The sequence below is a fragment of the Leopardus geoffroyi genome, chromosome X (assembly GCF_018350155.1).
Source record: "Leopardus geoffroyi isolate Oge1 chromosome X, O.geoffroyi_Oge1_pat1.0, whole genome shotgun sequence".
Taxonomy (NCBI): Eukaryota; Metazoa; Chordata; class Mammalia; order Carnivora; family Felidae; genus Leopardus; species Leopardus geoffroyi.
Window position 1 is genome coordinate 88,888,157 of NC_059343.1, and position 23,428 is coordinate 88,911,584.

A 23,428-nucleotide genomic window follows, 5' to 3' on the forward strand; every position below is an offset into this window, starting at 1 on the left:
TTACTAATATATTAAAAGATTTTTATTTGTAAGGAAATTGGCAAATCTGGTATAATAATTAATACTAGAATATCTGAGTTTTGGATCACCTACCATGTGTCAGGCACCGTTCTAAGTGCTTTACATGGCACCATCCAGTTTAATTTATCACCACAATCCTGCGAATTAGCTCCTACCATCATCCTCACTTAAGAGATGGGAAAACTGAGGCACAGAGAGATTATCTGGTCTATCTAAAGAATAGGTAGCTGCCCTCTAAGCCCTTACAATCCAGCTATGTTCAAGTAAGGCACACAAATAGTGATCTTCAGGCAATCCCTTTTCCCTACCATTGAAATTCAATTTTGTTAACATTTCTTAACTGGGGAAAGCAGATTATCCTTCCGGAAACTTTTCTCAATTGTCCATCACAGATTTGTAGATTATTATAGCCTGGCAAGGATTTAAAACCTGGATCAGGGGATCTTATTTGTGCCAAGGACCCCTTTGAAAGTATAGTGAAGTTTAGAACAATGTTTTCAGATACATAAGATGAAATATGTAGAATTACAAAGGAAATCAATTATATTGTTATGTTGTTATCAAAAGATTAAAAATAGAAGGTTGTGATATAGTTATATAAGTGCTTGTTATTAATGTAGTAAATGACAAGATCTAGATGCAGCTATGATAACTTCAAAGTAATGATGAGTGTAAAAGTATTTAAAGACACCTGTAATAACAGTAATGTGACAAAATACTGATTTCCACCAGTGATGAAGTCACGGGTACTGCTAATCCTACTGTGATCTGTTCTTTCTATTTGTAATGAAAGGAAATCTAAATTTCAGTTAGAGGTTGGGGAAAATAAAGACATTTTTCCATTGAAATTTATTTATCCTCTGAATTTTTAAGAATCTTTGTTCTAGACCAACCATTTATAATATTAAAACAATAGTTAACATGAATGAGCCTTTACTACATGCAAGCTACTGTTCTGGATCTTTATTTAAAAAAAAAATTTTTTTTTCAACGTTTATTTATTTTTTTTTTGTGACAGAGAGAGACAGAGAATGAACGGGGGAGGGGCAGAGAGAGAAGGAGACACAGAATCGGAAACAGGCTCCAGGCTCTGAGCCATCAGCCCAGAGCCTGACGCGGGGCTCGAACTCACGGACCGCGAGATCGTGACCTGGCTGAAGTCGGACGCTTAACCGACTGCGCCACCCAGGCGCCCCTGTTCTGGATCTTTACAACAATTTTTCATTTATCCCTCATAGTAAGCTTATGAGGTAGCCTTGTTTTATAGCTCTGAAAGAGATGGAATTAATTTTCCAAGGTTACATAGCTGACAAGTGGAAGAGAATGACAAATGTATTTTCTCACATTTCTGGAGGCTAGAAGTCTGAGATCAAGGTGTTGTAAGGGTTGGTTTTCACTGAGGCCTTTCTCCTTGCCTTCTACATGGCCATCTTCTCCCTGTGTCTTCGCATGGTCTTTCCTCTGTATACGTCTGTCCACATTTCCTTGTCTTATAAGGACATCTGTCATATTGGATTAGGATTCACCTTAATGACCTCATTAACCCTTTTAACTTAATTACCTCTTTAAAGAACCCTATCTCCAAATATAGTCACATTCTGAGGTACTGGGGGTTAGGATTTCAACATATTGGATGGGGGGGGAGTGGACAATATAGCCCATTACAGACTCCAGCCACAAAGATTCAGATTCAGTAGGTTTGTGGTAGGGAACAGAGATTTATCATTTTAATAGGTCCCTAGGTGATTCTTATAGGCAGGCAGGTTTAGGAACTATTATGTTCCCAACTACAAACTTTCTTAGCACAGTGCTTGGTCATGGTGGGTGCTCAATAAATATTTGTTGTTTGACCAAGAAGAAATAGAATATGGAGATGAGCCCGTGGGGGACATTTTCAAGAGTCCTTAAGGATCATCAGGTAGAAGTTAAATAGTTAGGTCTCAAATAGACACCTCTGCAGATAGGGAGCTGGACCCGATGAATTCAATGTCCCATCCTTCTTCCTTTTAGTTTTTTTATACACAAAAAGAACAAGGTGCAAATTTATAAGCAAGTGTTAAGAGAACATGAACTAAGAACTGATTTGAAAGGGACAGCATTAATAAGGAAACAAAAATAAGATCCTATATATGTAGGATATTTGTGTCTGTGATTGTGTATTTACTTCTACATGGAGCCTTGCCTGTGGATATTGGAGGTGTGTGGGCGATGTTGGAATATGGAGATATACAAGCAAGGAGGATTTGTATAGAGGGGTGTGTGAATGGGCACTTGTGTCAGGTGTCTTGATCTCATTTGAGGGCCACTTTACATAGAGCTCAAGAAATGGTTACCATTTTAATAATTAAACATTTTTAACAGTTTTATTTATTGTTGAGAGAAAGAGAGACAGACAGACAGTGAGTGGGGGAGGGGCAGAGAGAGAGGGAGACACAGAATCCGAAGCAGGCTCAAGCCCTGCTTGAACCCACGAACCTCGAGATCATGACCTGAGCCGAAATCGGATGCTTAACCGACTGAACCACTCAGGTGCCCCTTAATAATTTTTTTTTTTTTTAAATTTTTTTTTTTCAACGTTTATTTATTTTTGGGACAGAGAGAGACAGAGCATGAACGGGGGAGGGGCAGAGAGAGAGGGAGACACAGAATCGGAAACAGGCTCCAGGCTCTGAGCCATCAGCCCAGAGCCCGACGCGGGGCTCGAACTCACGGACCGCGAGATCGCGACCTGGCTGAAGTCGGACGCTTAACCGACTGCGCCACCCAGGCGCCCCTAACTTTTTAAAAATGGTAGTAGTAGTAGTAGTAGTAGTAGTAATATAAGGCTGTGGTACTCAAAGAATCTGTAGTTTTTGTAGATATTCTTTAAACACTGGTTTTACTATAGTTTGGTTTTCTATCCCTCTGTTACAACTTGGATTTGCTTTACTCAGATTTGACATATATTTCTCTTGGTGGAATTAAAATATATCCCCCCTATAGAAGAATTTTAGATGGAGTACTGACAGTGGTTACTTCTAACGAAGGGGTGGGGTTAGGGAGGGTGAAAGGAGTAAAGGCAAGGGACTTTCTAGTTTTATCATGTGCCAAAAAATTAGTATGTTTTACTATATAAATTAAATAATTTTATTATTAAAGTAACACAAGATTATTTTTTGTAATTTAAAATCTTTTTTTAAAGTTTATTCATTTTGAGAGAGAGAGAGAGAGAGAGAAAGCATGCACAAGCAGGGGAGGGGCAGAGAGAAAGGGAGAGGGAGGGAGAGAGAGAGAGAGAGAGAGAGAGAGAGAATCCCAAGCAGGCTCCCCACTGTCAGCACAGCCCTGATACGGGGCTCAAACTCACAAACCATGAGATCATGACCTGAGCCAAAATCAAGAGTTGACATGAGCGTCTGGTTAAGCATCTGACTTTGGCTCAGGTCATGATCTCACGGTTCATGAGCTGGAATCTGCATCAGGCTCTCTGCTATGAATGCAGAGCTCACTTCTGGATCCTCTGTCTCCCTCTCTCTCTGCTCCTCCCCTGCTTGTGCTCTCTCTCTCTCTCTCAAAAATAGATAAATAAAAAGAGTCAGACACTTAACCAACTGAGCCACCCAGGTGCCCCAATACAAGGTTATTTTAGAAAACAGCTGGTGTGAGATGGTGTGAAGAAGCCTCCAAATTCACTCACAATTCTGCCAGCCAAGAGCAACTTTTATCTTACTTAGCCTCCCTCTTTGCAGAACTGTGTCATGGAGGTCATATGTTATCACATCCTAATATCCACAGCGCATTGTCTTCTGGAGCTCAAGGTCTCGTGAGAGAAAGAGAGAGAGAGAGAGAGAGAGGAAGAGTGGCTTCCCAGAAGAGGTGATGTCTGGATTGAGACTTAAAGATGCATTTCGAGGGCTGAGCCCATTTTCTAGTGCCTAGTAAGCATTTGCATAATGCGATGGTGGATATAAAACACTTAGTGGCTAGCACATAGTAAGAGCTAGACCTTATTATTACCTGACCCTTTCAAACAGATTTGAATGGCAACTTGTGTTCGCTATGAGGAGTAATTGAGATAATGCATGTAAAGTACTAAAGATAGTGCCTGGCATCTAATATGTACACGGTACATGGCGGCAGTTTATAGCGTTGTTTGTTGGTAGTGGTTTTATTATTTTGGGATTCTACTGGATTGAGATGGAATCTTCTGTCTCTGATCTTCTGTTGTTTGACTCTGGAGTTTGTCCTGTTACATTATTTCCTTTTCTTTATTTTTTTCTTTAAAAATTTAAAAATATTTTGTTTTTGAGAGAGGGACAGACAAACAGAGCTCGAATGGAGGAGGGGCAGAGGGAGAGCAAGACAGAATCTGAAGCAGACTCCAGGCTCTGAGCTGTCAGCACAGAGCCCGATGTGGGGCCTGAACCCAGGAACCACCGTGAGATCATAACCTGAGCTGAAGTTGGATGCTTAACCGACTGAGCCACCCAGGTGCCCCTGTTCTGTTACATTAAGATATGATGTCTCCAAGTATGCTTATGTTCGGAGCTCTTTTCCTCACAACAACCACTGGCTAACCACCACTGCCACTATCACCAGCCACGTGGTGTGCTCCTGTTGTAATCTCCAAAAGCATACAGAACCTATTGGAGCTTGATGGTAGAAGTGGAGCAGACCCCTGGTTTGCCTTAGAAAATATTTTTTGTATACTAAAGAGATAGTTTCTGGGTTTCTGATTAGTACAGCTCCTGTATTGCTGAAGACAGATGGTAGAAGTGAATCAAAAGCTTTCCCCATCTTTTGGGGGCACTTTCATTATTCTGGACCAGAGGGTAGAGCGTACATAGGCTGCAAGTGTGCTCCTCAGTCCAACCACATCTCCCCACAAAAGCCAAGAGCAACTCCTTCCTCACCAGCAGCTGGCGGTCACTTTTTCCCAGGGTCCCTAGTTAGTGCAACTCTTAGGGTTTTTGCAGAGCTTTGTGGGTATTCTAATGGGAATTTGTAATGTTTATTTATTTTGAGACGGAGAGAGGGAGAGAGAGAGAACAAGTGAAGGAGGAGCAGAGAGAGAAGGAGAGAGCGAGAATCCCAAGCAAGCTCTGCTCCACCAGTGCAGAGACTGATGTGGGGCTTGAACCCACAAACCATGAGATCATGACCTGAGCTGAAACCAAGAGTCAGCTTAACCAACTGAGCCACACAGGTGCCGCTCTAATGGGCATTTGTAAATGGTGGGTATCAGAGATTGCTAGAGATTGCCACCCTATTAACCCAGAGTGCCCTGAATATAATCAATCTTCTTACTAAAGACTTCAGTAAGAAGGCACAGAAGACCTTTGTTTTTTCCATGGTCCTTTGTGAACTAGCTTTCCACCCCTCCATCCTGATGATCCTGTTTTCGGGAGTCATCTCCGTTCACCCAATACAGGAGTCCTCTGCCTTTTTGTAAGGAAAAACTGTGCTGAACTTTCCTGAAGCTTTGATCTCCTCTGGCAAGAGGGAGGTTAAGGGTAGAAGGAAGCTGAATGAACCTAGGGGCTGCCCGTCAGGGTGTGGGAGTGAGGAGGGTTGGGGGGCAGGGACACTGTTTTCTGTCTTCCCCTCTGAGCTGCTAACCCAGGCACATTACAGAGAGCAGGGCAGGAGGAAGGTGACTACCTTGAAGAGATAACTTGTAAGGCTTCCATGTTGCTTGTAGATCCCAAGCTACTGATTAGGGACCCCTGACCTAATATAGCAGAAAAATGGTTTGTGTTGTTGTTGCTGCTGGTTTTTAATATCCTTCCCAATGTGTATGTCCCTTCCTGTATTAGCTTTCTGAATCTTGATACTGTGCACTCAGATTGATCTCTTAGCCCTACTTTCCACTCCTTGGGCCATTTTCATTTACGTTTCAGCCACCTCTGGAATTCTGGACCTGGTTTATCTAGTCCTTTGTCACCACTCCATATGTGGACATAAAGGCAGCCTCCAACTCGTACATAGGCTAAGATCTCAAAGTTCATTCCGAAGTCGGTTGTTTGGAAGGAGACATGCATTTTTCTATAGAAGAAGAAAAAAAATGTTATAAATATTAGTTACAGTTTCAGACCAGCCCTATATATATATATATATATATATATATATATATATATATATGTGCCATTCCACTATATATATTAGAAGTGTGTATAATATATATATTGTATATTATATAATATAATATATATAATAATATATAATATTATAAAATATATATTAATATATATAATAATATATAATATTACATAATATATATTAATATATAATATATAATATATATAATATATAATATATATTGTCAGTTATTATTATATATATTAGTTATATATATATTAGTTATAATATTAGTTATAATATAACTAATATTAGTTACAGTTTCAGACCAGCCCACTCTGACAGCACAGAGCCTGGAGCCTGCTTCAGATCCTCTGTCTCCCTCTCTCTTTCCCCTCCCCCGCTCACACTCTGTCTCTCTGTCTGTCTGTCTCTCTCTCAAAAGTAAATTAAAAAAACATTAAAATTAAAAAAAATGTGGGCCATTTTCAAAGAAAAATTAGAAAATCTTGGTCATCCAGCTAAAACAGGAAGAGAATCCAAGGGAACAAGAAATGCTTTAGCCTTATTGCTGGCTGGAGCTGGAGTCAAGGAAGTTGAATTGGATGAGGTAGATGAAGCTTTCATGGAGGCTCTCTAGGGGACTTTTGATGACTTTGCAAGGTTGCAGAGGGTCACAACACTAGTTCTTTATTATTTCTAATTTCACTTCAAAACTGATGGCTTTCAGGGTGCCTGGATGAGTCAGTCTTGGTTTTGGCTCGGGTCTCACAGTTCATGAGTTCAAGCCCCACATGGTGGCACAGAGCCTGCTTGGGATTCTGTCTCTCTCTCTCTCTCTCTCTCTGTCCTTCCCTCACTTGTGTGCCCTCTCTCTCTCAAAATAAATAAATAAACATTTTTAAAAAACTGATGGCTTTCAGGTGTGGCTGGCTGGCTCAGTTGGGGGAGCACTCAACTCTTGTTCTCAAGATCCTGAGTTCGAGCCCCAGGTTGGAGGTGGAGCCTATTAAAAAAAACAAAACTGATGGCTTTCAGTAATCATAACTACCATATACTGGGCTCCTACTGTGTGACAATTCACATACCTGCTCCTCATTTGATCCTCACAATAGCACTCTAATGTATGACCTTTATTTTACAGACCAGGAGACTGGGTTTCAGAAAGGTCAGTGAACTTGACGAAGGTTTTTAGGTACAATTGAAAAGAAAGCCAGTGGTTTCCCATTCCCCAACCCCATGCTTTTACGGTGTGTACCCAGCCACCCTTTTCTTTCCCTTGTCAGGAGGTACGTTATGAGCATTACTCCTAGGGCTATCAGCCATGATTAGAGTTGTTTGTTAGCTCATATAGGAAATGAAGAACGAAGAAGTCAAGAGAGGTGAAGGGAGGGAGGAAAGGATGGAAGAAGGGAAAGGTTTTAGCTAGGGAGAAGCTCAATGAAGAACCCCAGATACAGAAGTGCTTCTCAAACTGTACTGTGCATATAAATCACCTGATGCCAGCAGTGCAGATTATTCTTCAGCAGGTCTGGGGAGGGGCCTGAGATTCCTGCTTTCCTAACAGGCTCCTGGGTGCCCCTGCTCCTGTTGGTCCAGGGCAACACTTTGAATAGCAAGGCCGTATAGCGTAAATGATAAACAAAAAAATCAGACATCGTTAACATCCCGTTCTTAAATTTTTTCAATGTTTATTTATTTTTGAGGGGGGTGGAGAGAGAGAGAGAGAGAGAGAGAGAGAGAGAGAGAGAGAACCTGAAGCAGGCTCCAGGCTCTGAGCTGTCAGCACAGAGCTGAACGCGGGGCTCGAACTCACAAAACATGAGAGCATGACCTGAGCCTAAGTCCATAACTTCACTGACTAAGCCAGCCAGGTGCCCCATTACCCTGTTCTTAATTTAATCAGGATCAGCTTGTACACTGAACAGTCACTTTATTATTCTCTTTTCTCCTGTAGGCTGTCCCAGGCCACTGTCTCTGCTTCGGGTCTCCCTGTCTGTTTCAGCTTATGCCCACCTGCTCTTTTAAATCCAGGTGTTAAAGACATATGAGCATCTTTTGCCACTCTGAGCTCTAAGCAGCCTTAATCAGGCATTAGTTTCTCTTGGCACCTGCTAGATCTCTGGCCATGGGGTTCCAGGTCTCAACAGCTGCTCCCAGCTATCTTTCTACCACTAGGAACAGGCTTTATAAAGGTAAAGCGTGTAACACTACTGTCCCAGTTCTTTCTAATTTCCTTTCTCAGAGCTGCTGCCTTCATTTGCAGCCAGAAACAACCTGGCTTATTTTTTTGGCAGAGTTGAAATAATACCAAGCATTAGTCTAAGGCAGCCATTGGAAAGGCTCTTCACAGAGTCTTCCCGCCAATTCCAAAAGGCCAGTAAAATTTATTTCCTGGAAGCTTATTTGCCCTACCTTGCCACTGTCTCTCTCCCCTCCCCCCAGGATTTTGATCATGATCCTTTTGAGCCATTCTTCAAATTTTTCTTCTATTTTTAGAGTCTCTGACTCATTCTTCCCCCATAGCAAAAGTCAGGGAGGGCCTTCTGTTCTAGCCAAGCTCTCCTTTTTAAAGTTGGAAATAGTCTTTCCAGTGTCTACAAATCAACTTGATGATTGGTGGTGCACAATGACTGGATTGCTTTTCCATCTTCTCTCTCTGCGTGTCCTTTCTAATTCCCCTTTTAGGTAGTGTTTGTCCAGCCTCCACTTGAGTACACTAGATAAGTTCACATTTCATGATTGGATAAATGAAAAGCTGTACTGAAAAGGACTTGCAATCTTTCCTTTGTAACTTCTATCCATTAATTTTACTTTTACCATATGGAGCAGAAAGAATCCTTCAAATGTTTCATGACGGCTGTCATATTTTGTTTTAACCATCTCTTAGCCCAGTTCCTAATCAGTCCTCAGTAGTTTCTTGACCCCTATCTAGATGCACCTTAAAATAAGGCACCTAGAAATGGATATACCGCTCCATACTCATTGGTGCTGAGTACATTTGGACCGTTCCTTCCTGTGACCTTCTAATACAATTTTACGATTATGTTGGCTTAAAAAAAAAAGTCATCTTGGGGCACCTGGGTGGCTCAGTGTATTAAGCGTCTGACTTCAGCTCAGGTCACGACCTCGCAATTCATGAGTTCGAGCCCCACATCAGGCCCTGTGCTGACAGTTTGGAGCCTGGAGCCTGCTTCAGATTCTGTGTCTCCTCTCTCTCTGCCACTTCCCACACTCGCACTCTGCCTCTCTCTCTCTCTCTCTCTCTCTCTCTCTCTCTCTCTCAAAAATAAATAAACATTAAAAAAAAAAAGTCGTCTCTTCACATATATTGAGCATCTACCTTGAGTCAGACACAGTACCTAACATCTACTAAGCAATCTGTCCAAAGGTTCAGTGGTAGAGGGTCTCTGTTCTCTCTTACCCCATCGGGCCAGGAGACGGCATATAGCTAACCTCTTCCAATACTTCTTCCTGTTGTCTACCACCCTCCAGGTCTCTCACTTATTGACGACCTCAGCACCTCACTTATTTTCTCCCCAACTCTGGTTACCATCCTGAGTGACTTTAATGACTCATCTAAAGCTTCATCCTTTCTTCCTTTTTTGTTTTTTAAAGTTTACTTATTTAAGCAATCTCTACACCCAATGTGGGGCTCAAACCCACAATCCCAAGATCAAGAGCTGCATGCTCTACGGACTGAGCCAGCCAGGTGCCCCCAAGCTTCATCCTTTCAATCATTTTCACCTCCAATCCACTTCACCAACCAATTCCCATGATCTACTTTATTTTCAGCAGAGGACCTCATCACTTATTTCATTATGCAAATCAAAGCCATCAGATGCTCACTTTTATTTTCCTGCCCTGACCCCACCCTGCCATATAGTTGCTTCCCTACACATCCTAATCTCCTTCTCTTTTTTCTTTCTTTTCTTTCTACTTTTTTCTTTTTTTTCTTTTTCTTTTTCCTTTTTCTTTTTCCTTTTTTTTTTTTTTTTTTTTTTTTTTTGCCTTGCAGGAATAGGCCTAGCTTGTCCAGTTCAAGGCTAAGCCATGTATTTATGCTTCAGAGCCCGTTCTCTCCCATCTCCTTGGAGACTTTTCTCCATTGGTTATCCCTTTTCTCATCTGTATCCTCAACCACTCTTTCTCTTTTTACTGGCTGCTTCCCATTGGCATTTAGATATACTTGACTTTCTCACATTCAAAGGAAAAAAAAAACAAGCAAAATTCTTCTTCAACTCTGTTCCCAACTGGTGCTCACCCTATTTCTTTCCTTCTGTGATCACGGAAGCTTTTCAAACACAGCAGTCTACACTTGGTGTCTCCATTTCCTCACCTTCCATTCCAAACTCAGCCCTGCCCTTTCCCCCACAGTCTGGCTTTTCTGACCCCAGAACACCACTCTTACTGTTCTTTTGAGGAAACCAATGACATCCCGATTGCCAAACCCAGCAAACAATTTTAAGTCTTTATTTTCCTGGAGCTCTCTCTGCTGCATTTAACATAAATGATTGCTCTCACTCCACTTCCGTCCTCATGCCTCTCTTGAAAGTGCCTACACTTTGGCTCTGGTCATGCTGTTCCTCTCCTGACTCTCCTCGTTCCTCTTGGTTATTCCTTCCTGTTTTCCTTTCTGGACTCTTCCTCTGCCACCCCTTCAATGCTGCTCTTTCCCAGGATTCTTCTCATTCTATACCTTTCCTTGGGTCATCTTATCCATCCCCATGGTTTTACCTACTTTGCTGTTCACTCCCTGATCTATATTTATAGCCTCAGATCTCTCTCATGAGCTCCAAACCTGAATATTCAATTGTGACTAAACATATAGGACATGGTATGTTCCACAGGTACCTCAAAACTAAGCTCAGTATGTCACAAATTCATCTTCCTTACATCTGCCTCCCCCCCCCCATCCATCCCACTACCACCATTTTGGTGATGCAGACTCTTATCCACACAGTTGTCCTGACCTGAAACTTAGGAGTCACCCAAGACTCTTCATTCAACCAGTTGCCAAGAGTTGTTAAAGTCTATCTTCTAAGTATCTGGTGTGTCTTTTCTTTTCTTTTTTTTTTTTTTTTAATTTTTTTTTTCAACGTTTATTTATTTTTGGGACAGAGAGAGACAGAGCATGAACGGGGGAGGGGCAGAGAGAGAGGGAGACACAGAATCGGAAACAGGCTCCAGGCTCTGAGCCATCAGCCCAGAGCCTGACGCGGGGCTCGAACTCACGGACCGCGAGATCGTGACCTGGCTGAAGTCGGACGCCCAACCGACTGCGCCACCCAGGCGCCCCATGGTGTGTCTTTTCTTTATGTTACTACAGAGTACTAGTCCAGACTCTCCATCACCTTTTTTTAAGCTATTTAAATAGCTTCTCAACTGGTCTCCTGCCTCTTGACCTACTCCCCTTTATTTTTTAAACATTTTTAATGTTTATTTATTTATTTTGAGAAAGAGAGAAAACACAAGTGGGGGAGGGGCAAAGAGGAGAGACAGAATCCCAAGCGGCTCTGCACCATCAGCACAGAGCCTGATGTGGGGCTCGAACTCATGAACCATGAGATCATGACCTGAGCTGAGATCAAGAGTCAGAGGCTTAACAAACTGAACCACCCAGGCTCCCTGGCCTATTCCCCATCTAATCTGCTCTCCATATTGGTGCTAGAATTGGTTTTCTGTAATGCAAATCAGATCACATCATTCCTCTGCTTCAGGCCTTAGCATGACTCCCCACTATTTATTGGTAGTGTCCAAGCTGCTCTATATACCTTTATAAAGCCTTTCATAACCTGGCCCTGCCTACCCTTCCAGTCTTATCTCCTATAATATTTTCCTTGTCCTCCTACCCAAATAATACCAAACTGAACACCCCATTAAGCTTTCATGCCTTTGTACATACGGTTCTGCCGAGAATGACCCCTTGTCTTCCAGCCAAACTTATTCAAGTTTCAAAATTGAGCTTGGAGTGTGTCAAGATAGTTACACAAGAAACTAACAGTAATTTGCCTCTGCAGAGAATTGGGTGGCTGGGGCAAAGGGGTAGGAGGCCAACTTCAGACTCCCTCCCATTTCTCATTCTTTTCTACATTTCCTATTTTGCACCAGAAATGTGAATTGGCTACTTGAAACATAAATACAATGTGATCCTTTTTTTAAGGAGACTTAGGGATCCTATCTTCTAGAAAGTGGTCTCCCTCTCATCCTTTCCCTTCTGTGATTTTACCTCCTTTCTTTGTGTTACTTCTGGGTCTAGTACATGCTCATGTAAGTGAAATAATCACATTTGTTGTAATTGATCTTTTACGTCATCTGTCTCTCCAGACTGTGAGCTCCTTGAGGGCAGAAGCTGTCTGTGGTTATTTCCCAAGAATCTGGCATGGTGCTCCATAAATGTTTATCAAGCCAAAGAAAAAATGAATGAAGAAATGAAATACGAGATGCCCCAATTGTAAAACAGGGCTCCCAAGCCTGTGTCTTTCCAAATATCCCTCACTTTGTTCTTTTGCCTTGTGTTGAATCTAAAAGTAATAATTTACATATATTAAGTATTATCCATCACCTTGTCAGTTTGGATTTAGCATCATCCAAGGCTGCCCAGATCCATTCAAAATCCCTCCTACCTTGAATCATTGGAAGATTTGATCGGTATTTATATGTCTTATTCCGGGTCACTGAATTACAGAATGGAATACTTTGTCCAACACATGCTGTTTATTGAACACCTACAATGTGTTAAGCATTGTGCCAGGTGCTTTTTACACTTGACACTGTCACAGCATTTGCTGAGAGGTAGATATTTTGATCCCCAGTTTACAGATGTGGAAATTGACATTAGTATGGTTAAGCACTTTGCCCAAGGTTACATTTCTAGTAAGTGGTGAAGCTGGGATTTGAACTGAGGTCTTTTGACTTCAAAATTTTGACTTCAAAAATCAATTTGACTTCAAAATTGATTCATAACACTACACTGACAGAAAGGGGCCTCCCCACTGCCTGACCATTCTGCAAGGGGTTCTTCAACGTTGGCTTGAAGCTCTTGGTGCCTAGTGCTCACTGCTCACCAAGGCAGTCCCTTCCATCTCAGGCAGTTTTGACCGTTTTAAAAGCTCTTGTTTGTAGGAAGCCAAAATTATAAATGAGCTGAACAAGACACACCAAGAATAGAGCCTTTTGGCTCCCTGCTAGAACTTCCCTTTTGGTCTGACACCAAGCCATTAGTTTACTCAACTAGTTACAGACTCATCCCAACAAACACCTGGAGCACCCAGCCTATATTTTGCCATCTCGTCTAGAAGAAAATTATGGGAAACTTTGTCCAATGCCTGGATAAAATGTAATCCGCTATAGCTATCACATTCTCTGATCTGCCAATCTAGTAACCAGATTAAAAAAAAAAAAAAGAAATGAAGCCTGGGAGGGATATTTGTTTTTAACAGCGCAATTTGTCAATGACTCAAAGTAATGAGTTTCTAGCTGCAGACTTTCAGACATCATTGAGAGGCTGTCAGGAAGATGGTTTTTGGGCAGCGGGCTTCCCAATGCTCTTCAAATGACATCTAAATAGGCAGGGCCCGCTATTTTCATTGCTTTGAATTGTACAGCACTGTCATTTGCACCTGGTTTTTATTCAGGCTTCTATTTCAGTTTTCGATTTTATTTTTCTTTGACTGTGTTCTGCCCTTGCACATGTTTTCTCTGTCTGGTTCATTCCCGAAATTTCTACATCCTCCTTCCAAACACACACACACACACACACACACACACACACACACACACTCACCCTCCTTGTCTGTTGAGAGTCAATGCATATGCAGCTCCCCCCCTCTGGAAGCCTTCTCTGATGCCCCCACGCTGGGTAACTGCTTCTCCTCTGTGACGTAGTAGGAAGTGCACAAGGTGACCATCACAGAGCAGATCCCCAGGAAATGTTAGTTCCCTTCTCCCTTTCGCCTTATATATTTCTACAACAGTGTTGATCACACCATATTGTATTTTCTTGTTTACTTGTCTGGCTTCATCACTCAATTTTGAACTTACAAGTTCGTTCATTTGACAGATATTTATTGCATGTCTACTGTGTGTGCAGATCGTTGCTCATGCTTAGTGCTGGGGGTACAATAATTTCTGAAAATCGTAAGTTCACCATGTCTTTTTCATTGTTGTATTCATAGCACCTAGCATAGTGCATGGCAAATAAAGAGTGTTCATTAAGTGTTTAAGAGAAAGCATTTCCTCAGCAGAGTTCCTCCAAGTGTGGTCCTTGCACTACTTGCATCTGGAGGGGTGCAGTTTAGATGTTAAATGTCAGTTCCTGGATCTTTCTCTAGATCTACTTAGTCAGAGCTTTGTGGCAGTATCAGTATCATAGACAATGACATTTATCTGAGGCGTGATTATTGATAATAGATCTACCAAGTCAGAATCTCTGAAGGTTGGGCTGCAAGAATCTACATTTCCATCTAGTAGTGCGGGTATTTCTTGCACATTAAAATTTGGGAACTGTTGCAAAATGGGGGGGGGGTGTGGAGCTAATGGCTATTTTTGGAAAGTGTAGCTAAAACCGATTGAATCATTCTTAATGCCTCTGACTGGGGTAGGAAAATTTAGTAAAGGCGGAAAAGGGCATTAGTTAAAATTCTCTGGGGAGGTTTTTGAAATAGATGGACTAGTCTAAGATGAAAAGTGGAATTATTGCTAATAAAATCTAATCTTAATTTAGGTCAAATTTATGATGCCAGAATGTTTTCATTTTTATAGAGCTACATGTATACTTGATAGTGTATATAGATAGATAGATAGATAGATAGATAGATAGATAGATAGACAGAGAGATAGAGAGACTTTTGTCTAACCTAACAATACCATATATTGATTCCCATATTATAGACTTGAATCATAAATTTGTTATTTTAAACTATGACAGGGTATATTACAATTGTATTTGTGCTTTGGCCCGGATTATATATATGATTTACCTGATGCCTAGTCCTTGATCACGAATGATAGTAGTGCTCATTCTCCATGAAACTTTGATCTGTTTTACCGTTTTGTGCCATATTTTTCCATAGCATTCTGTTATTAAATTGTTCTTTGGTAATAGATTAGGTATGTAAGATCTGAGTTAATCAAAGGCACCATAACATCCCTTTAAAGAAGACTTGCAAAGTTGCATTTTATGACCTTGCTCCTGGGGCCTGGAACTTTCTATTTTAAGTTTGCCTTGACATGATCCTCATAGTCAAGAGCTGAGGTGTCTATGCATCAGGGCACAAACCTCTTAAATATACCGGGTTTGTGTTTCTGCTTCCTTCCTTGTAACTTTACTTTTTTAACAATTTAATTTAGGGTTTTGTTAGCGGTGTCACTGCTGCCAAGATGGACCACAAGCCACTGCCCTCACGGCGCCCATTAGGCACCATGTCCAATGACCTGAGACTTCTGTGCAGCGATCCCTCATTGGAGCTGAGTGAGTACCGGGACCAGCAGTTCGGTGGCAATAATGATGAGCAGGAGAAATTACTGAAAGAAAGCTTCACACTTTATGTGGGGATCTTTCCTTTTATACTACGGAAGAGCAAATATATGAGCTCTTTAGTAGATGTGGTGATGTCAAGAATATGTTTATGGGCCTGGATAAAATTAAGAAAATGGCATGTGGTTTCTGTCTTGTAGAATACCATAACAGATTTGCGGCTGAAAATGCCATGTGGTGCCTAAACGGGACCCGCCTAGATGATCGTATTATCCGCACAGATTGGGATCTAGGCTTTAGAGAGGGCAGGCAGTATGGCCATCCCCGACGTGGGGGCCAGGTAAGAGACGAGTTTCATGAAGATTTTAATGCTGGTAGAGGAGGCTTTAGAGAAGCCTATGACAGGAGAGAAATCCACTAATGACAAACCTGCAGCTCTGGCCCCTAGAAAAGTCTATTAAGGAGCACCACCAGGTCAGCACATAACCCATTTTGTAACAAGTTTAAATTACTTGCTGAGCAGAGACCCTTTTGATGTATTTTTTTCTCTCTGAAATGTTATTAAATGGCACAAACCAAAACATTCTCTTGTTCTTGTCTTAATTTTGAAGCTGGCTGTCAGATTACCAATTTGTCCATCTGGTGGTCAAAAGTGAAGTGTTCTTTAGGAATAAATGAGGTATGTAAGATCCAAGTCAACCAAACTTCCATTTCAGGAAGACTTCAGTTGGATTTTATAGTCATGTTTCCAGGGCCTGAAATGATTTTTTAAAGATATTTGACAAATAAAGTCAAATAAATGGAAAATTAACAAATATATATCAAAGGAATAAAAGCACATTACTTTAAAACATAAGAAAAAGGCAAGAACTGTGTCTAGTTTATTTCTGTATACCCAGCACTTTGCACAGTAGAGCCACTCAGTAAATGTTGAATAAATGGGGTGCCTGGATGGCTCAGTCGGTTGAGTGTCTGACTTTAGCTCAGGTCATGATCTCATGATTTGTGGGTTCAAGCCCTGCATCGGACTCTGCACTGACAGTTCAGAGCCTAGACTCTCCTTTGGATTCTGTGTCTCCTTCTCTCTCTGCCCCTCTCCCGCTAGTGATCTGTCTCTCAAGAATAAATAAATGTTAAAAAAATTTTAAGAAAAATATGGAAGAGTTTATAATGAAACAAAAATCCTCTTTCTCCACCTATTCCTATCCCAGGCCTTTTCCCTGGTCAATAACTTTTATTTTTTTTTTTAAAGATTTTGTTTTTAAGTAACCTCTGCACCCAATGTGGGGCTCGAACTCATTATGGGATCAAGAGTCGCATGCTCTACCAACTGAGCCAGCCAGGAGCCCTTAATTTTTTTTAGCAAGTTTTTTGGTTGTTGTCATTTCTTTCCTGGTAGTTTCTTCCATATTTCTAAAACACCATGACTATATATACTATTTATTTTCATTTTAAACATCTTCTATTGACTTCTTGCTTTCATAGATGAGTGTTTAGTTCACTTACACTCACATTTGAACTTTTCTCCATCTTCTTAATATAGTTTACACTTTATTTACTTTTTATTTTTTAAAATTTTTTAAATGTTTATTTATTTATGAGAGAGAGAGTGTGAGCGGGGGAGGGGCAGAGAGAGAGGGAGACACAGAATCTGAAGCAGGCTCCAGGCTCTGAGCTGTCAGCACAGAGCCCGATGCGGGGCTTGAACTCATGAACCGTGAGATTATGACCTGAGCCGAAGTCAGATGCTTAACCGACTGAGCCACCCAGGCACCCCAACATTTTATTTACTTTTTCTATTGTTACATGACATAGGTCAGGTTATACTGCAGTAACAATCTAAAAAACTTTAGTGGCTTAAAATCACTAAAGTTTGTTCCTCACACTACATTTCCATTGCCAGTTGCCTGGGGGTTCTGCTTCACACTGCAGTGATCATCCTTCTTCTGGGGCCCAGAAGGCCTAGACACCGTTATTAGTGTGAATTAGTTGTTGCAATTCCCTCCCTCTTGCTGGTGATTGGTTTAGGAATCCCAGCTTAAGCCGACCAGAGGTTGACAAACCCTGCGATGATCATTATTTATAAATTCAGGGGTGGACGATGATCAATGGGGACCCCAGTAAAAGTGAAATGAAGCATTTTTAGTTTATGCGTGAAGGAGAGATTGTCTCTGTCATTCCCACTGGATGCGAATAAGTATGTATAGAAGGATTGCTACAAGCAGCCTTATAATCACAACAGAAACTAGCCCCAGGAAGAACTGGACACTTTAAACGGTAAAAGGAGGGACCGAAGAAACTGCATCCTTCAAGAAATTATTCAGCTTCTGAAATCAACTAATCTTGCAGCACGCACTGTGTCTCAATGTCCTATTGTGTGAGATAAGACATTATTTTATTGTGTAAGCCAGCTTGTTAACAGGCAGCTGAAAGCACTCTGATACCAAATACTTTTTCTTGATTCTATTCTTGTGTAAATGATTTAAGTTTCTCCCTTGAGAGCTCAAGCATCTATCTCCGGGGTTCATGACCTTACATCTGGAAAGTTAGTAAAAATCAGTTTCTTACTCCTGATTCCTTCACCCTGTGACCTGAGGTACTCTTCTCTGGTCAACAAAATTCTTGCCTGAATAAGAGAGGAAAAAGAATGTCAATTCTTTATAGAATGACTATTATGCACTGGGCACTTTGGGTGAGGCTTTAAAACACAGTCCCATTTATTCACAACAACCCTGTGCCTGTTACATAAGTGAGGAAACTGAAGACTGGAGAAGTAAGGTCACCAACTAGCAGGCGGCAGAGCTGGGGTTCAAGGCAAGCGATTCTATGTCAAAGCTGGTGCCCTTCATCAGGGTACTCCATTGTCTCCTGCCCTTGCTTACCTTCAGTCAGGCCATTAGGTCCAAACCTCTCTTTGACGTTCCTTTTTCTCTAGAAATTATCCCACTGACTACATCGTATCTGAGCTCTCTCTCCCCCAAGCAAGCTTCTTGAATGTGTTGTCCTTTCTGCCTTGATATCCAGTATCACTCAGGCTCAACACGAATACCATCCAGCCATATTTATCTTGACTTTGTGGGAGAAAAAGGAGCATCTGACATGGATTTCTGGCCAACATAATTTACTCTGCATACAGTAATGGAGTTTACCAACATCTTATGATCTCCCTTTTACAACTTCCTTGAAATGGAAAAAGAGATTTTGAAAGTCGTGGGATCCAGAATTTGTTTTTAATTACATAATGTTTCTGGAGGAATATCTTGGCATATCTCTCAACCCCTCCTCCTAGTGGCCCCACTTGTATTGCTCCCAAGATGTCTTTTCCTAGATTCAGGGAAAGCATTTAGCAATGTCTTGTGAAGCATACTTTTGGTTAAGTAAAGGAACGTTCATACTGTATGGCTAGAAGACTCCTCCAGTAGTGTTTACAATACACCAAGTTCTTCAAAATCATGCTGAATACATCAATAGAATAAAGGATAAAAGTCACATGATCATCTCAATAGGCACAGAAAAAGCTTTTGAAAAAATTCAATACCCTTTTCATGATAAAAATGCTCAAAAACTAGGAATAGAACAGAGCTTCCTCACTCTGATCAAGGGCATCTATAGGAGCGTCTGGATGGCTCGGTCGGTTAAGCATCCAACTTCAGCTCAGGTCATGATCGTATTACGATTGGTGGGTTTGAGCCTTGCATAGGGCTCTGTGCTGACAGTTCAGAGCCTGGAGTCTGCTTCATATTCTATGTCTCCTTCTCTCTCTGCCCCTCCCCCGCTCACACTCTCTGTCTCTCTCAAAAATAAACATTGAAAAAATGTAAAAAGGGCACCTATGAAAACCCCACAGCTAACATACTCAGTGTTGAAAGACTGAAAGCTTTACCCCTAAGACCAGGAACAAGACACTTTTATTCAATATTGTACTAGAGGTTTTAAGCTAGGACAATTAGGCAAGAAAATAAAATCAAGGACACCTACATTGGAGAAGAATATGTGTAAATATTCTTATTTGCAGGTGACATGATCTTATATAAAGAAACTCAGGGGGCACCTGAGTGGCTTAGTCGGTTAAGCGTATGACTTCGGCTCAGGTCATGATCTTGCAGTTCGTGGGCTCCCACATTGGGCTCTGTGCTGACAGCTCAGAGCCTGGAGCCTGCTTCAGATTCTGTCTCCCTCACTCTTTGCCCCTCCCGTGCTCACGCTCTCTCTCTGTCTCTCTCTATCTCTCAAAAATAAATAAACATTAAAATTTTTTTTAAAAAAATAAAAAGAAAAAAAGAAAAGAAAAGAAACTCAGGAGTCCACAAAAAATAACTATTAGAGCTAATAGTTTAGCAAAGTTGCAGGATACAAAATCAATATACAAAAATCAATTGCACTTCTATGAACTATCAATAAAAAAATCCAAAATGAAATTAAAAAAGCAATTTCATGTATAAGAAAATCAAAAATAATAAAATATTTAGGGAAAAAATATAACAAAAAAGTGCTAAATGTATACTCTGAAAACTACAAAATATTGTTGAAAGAAATTAAATAAATAATTGAAATTAATGGAAATAAATTGAAAAATATCCTGTGGTTCATGGATTGAAAGACTTTTTACTATTGCTAACAGACAATAACTCCCAAAGTGATCTATAGATTCAATGCAATTCTTATCAAAATCCCAGCTGATTTTTGTAGAAATCAATGAGCTGACCCCCAAATTCATATGGAAATGTAATAGAATGACCAAAAGAATCATAAAGAGAAGAAGTTGGAAAACTCACACTTCATGATTTCAAAACTTACTACAAAGCTATATAGTAAACAAGACTGTTGTACTGGCATAAAGATAGACATACATCAATGGAATAGAATTGAGAGTACAGAAGTAGATTTACAGTCAAATTTTTTTTTGACAAGGGAACTACAACAATTCAATGGGGGAAAGAATAGCATTTTATTTTTTCTTTTTTATAAGTTTTTATTTAGGGGCACCTGGGCGGCTTAATCGGTTAAACGTCCAACTTCAGCTCAGGTCATGATCTGGTAGTTCTTGAGCTCGAGCCCCACATCAGGCTCTGTGCCGATAGCTCAGAGCCTGGAGCCTACTTAGGTTTCTGTGTGTGTGTCTCTCTCTCACTCTGCCCCTCCCCCACTCATGCTCTGTCTCTCTCTCTCTCTCTCTCTCAAAAATAACAAAATATTAAATTTTTTAAAAAAAATACAAGTTTTTATTTAAATTCCAGTTAGTTAACATAACAGTGTAATATTAGTTTCAGGTGTACAATATAGTGATTCAACATTTCCATGCAATACCCTATGCTCATCACAAGTGCCCTCCTTAATCCCTATCACTTATTTCACCTATCCCCCACCCACTTCCCCTCTGGTAACCATCCGTTTGTTTCACTACTAGATATTTACCCAAAGAATACAAAAATAAAAATTCAAAGGGATACATGCACGCCAATGTTTATAGCAGCATTATCTACAATAGTCAAATTATGGAAACAGCCCAAGTGTCCATCGACTGATGAATAGATAAAGAAGCTGTGGTATATATGTACAATGGGATATTACTCAACCATAAAAATGAATGAAATCTTGCCATTTGCAAAGACGTGGATGGAGCTACAGAGTATTACACTAAATGAAATAAGTCAGAGAAAGACAAATGCCATGTGATTTCACTCATATGTGGAATTTAAGAAACAAAATAAAATGAGCAAAGGGGAAAAAAAGAGAAGCAAACCAAGAAACAGACTCTTAACTATACAGAACAAACTGTTGGTTACCAGGGGGGAGGTGGGTGGGGGGAAGAAGACATCCAGATGGCCAGCAGACACATGAAAAGATGCTCAACATCACTGACCATCAGAGAAATACAAGTCAAAACTACAATAAAATATCATTCACACCTGTCAGAATGGCTAAAATCAATACAAGAAACAACAGGTGCTGGCAAGGATGTGGAGCAAGGGGAGCCCTCTTGCACTGTTGGTGGGAATGCAAACTGGTGCAGCCACTGTGGAAAACAGTATGGAGTTTCCTCAGAAAGTTAAAAATAGAACTACCCTATGATCCAGCTGTTGCACCAGTAGGTATTTACCCAAAGAATAGCCTTTTAAACAAATGGTGCTGGGACAACTGGATATCCATATGCAAAAGAATAAAATTGGACCCCTACCACACACCATGTACAAAAATCAACTCCAAATGGATCAAAGACTTAAAAAGCTAAAGCTATAAACATGTTAGAAGAAAACATAGACATACATCTTCAAGACCTTGGGTTAGGCAATGGCTTCTTAGATATGATGCCAAAAGCACAAATAGCCAAAGGGAAAATAGATAATTTGGATATTATCAAAATTAAAGACTTTTGTGTTTCAAAGGACACCAACAAGGAAGTAGAAAGACAATCCAAATAATAGGAGAAAAATTTTGCAGCTTACGTATCTAATAAGGGACTTGTATCTAGAATATATAAAGAAGTCTTATAATTAACAATAAAAAACAAATAACTCAACTTACAAATGGACAAAGGATGTAAATAGATATTTCTCCAAAGAAGAAATACACATAGTCAATAAGCACATGAAAAGATGCTCAGCATCAGTAGCCATCAGGGAAATGCTCTCAAAACCACAATGGGATGCTAGCTTGCAAACACTAGGACAGCTATAACCAAAAAGTCCGATAATAACAAGTGTTGGTAAGAATATAGAGAAATTGAAACCTTTGTATGTTGCTGATAGGAATATAAAGTTGTGTGGCTGCTTTGAAAATAGTCTGTGAGTTCCTTGAAATGTTAACATAAAATTGCCATATGACCCAGCAATTCTACTCTTAAGTGTATACCTAAAAGAAATGAAAACATGTCCACACAAAAACTTGTACATGAGAGCTCATAGTACCATAAATTATAATAACCAAAACGTGGAAACAACCCATAGTCCATCTACTGATGAATGGACAAACAAATGTGATATATCCATATGAAGCAATATTATTTGGCTGTAAAAAGGAATGAAGAACTGATACATGACTCAATATGAACGGACTTTGAAAACATTATGCTAAAGTGAAAGAAAACCAGTCAAAAAGGATCACAGATTATATGATTTCACTTATATAAAATGTTCACAGTAGGCCAATCCATAAAAGAAAGTAGATGAATGCCAGGATTTGGGGGAAAGTGGAAAATGTGATTGCTAATGCATATGAAGTTGCATTTTGGGGTGGTGAAAATGTTTTAAAATTGATTGTAGTAATGGTTGCACAGGTCTGTGAATATACCAAAAGCTTTAAATGGATGAATTGTATGGTATGTGACATAGCTCAATAAAAGCTGTTACAAAATCATGCTGGGGGTGCCTGAGTGGCTTAATCAGTTAGGTGTCTGACTTCAGCTCCAGTCATGATCCCATGGTTCATCAGTTCTAGCCTCACATCGGGCTCTCTGCTGTCAGTGTGGAGCCTGCTTTGGATCCTCTGCTCCCCCTTCTCAATGCAACTTCCCTGCTTGCACGGTCTCTCATAAATAAATAAATAAACATTAAAAAAATAAAACAAAATAAAAAAAATCATGCTGAATAGGGGTGCTTGGGTGGCTCAGCCTGTTAAGTGTCTGACTCTTGATTTTGACTCAGGTCATGATTTCATGGTTCGTGAGTCGGGCTCTGTGCTGACAGAGCAGAATCTGCTTGGGATACTCTCTCTGCCCCTCTCCCATTTGCATGCATACCCTCTCTCTCAAAATAAATAAACATTAAAAGATCATGCTGAATAAAAAGCTTGTTGGAGGTGGACAGAGAAAAGGGGGCAGACTATTTTATCTGTGTCTCTTCTAGTAATATCGAAGGCTTTGCTAGATTAAAC

The 23,428-nt window shown here is 40.4% G+C and overlaps 1 protein-coding gene across 1 annotated transcript in view; it reads left to right on the forward strand.

Moving 5' to 3' along the window:
* Positions 1 to 15,477: 15,477 nt before the first annotated feature.
* The window catches only part of MID2 (midline 2), a 134,275-nt gene continuing 126,324 nt past the window's right edge, over positions 15,478 to 23,428 (forward strand). The window contains exon 1 of the mRNA XM_045473113.1: positions 15,478 to 15,550. Within this exon, the coding sequence (XP_045329069.1) occupies positions 15,502 to 15,550 (49 nt within the window). The 5' untranslated portion in view covers positions 15,478 to 15,501. The remainder of the gene's footprint in view (positions 15,551 to 23,428) is intronic.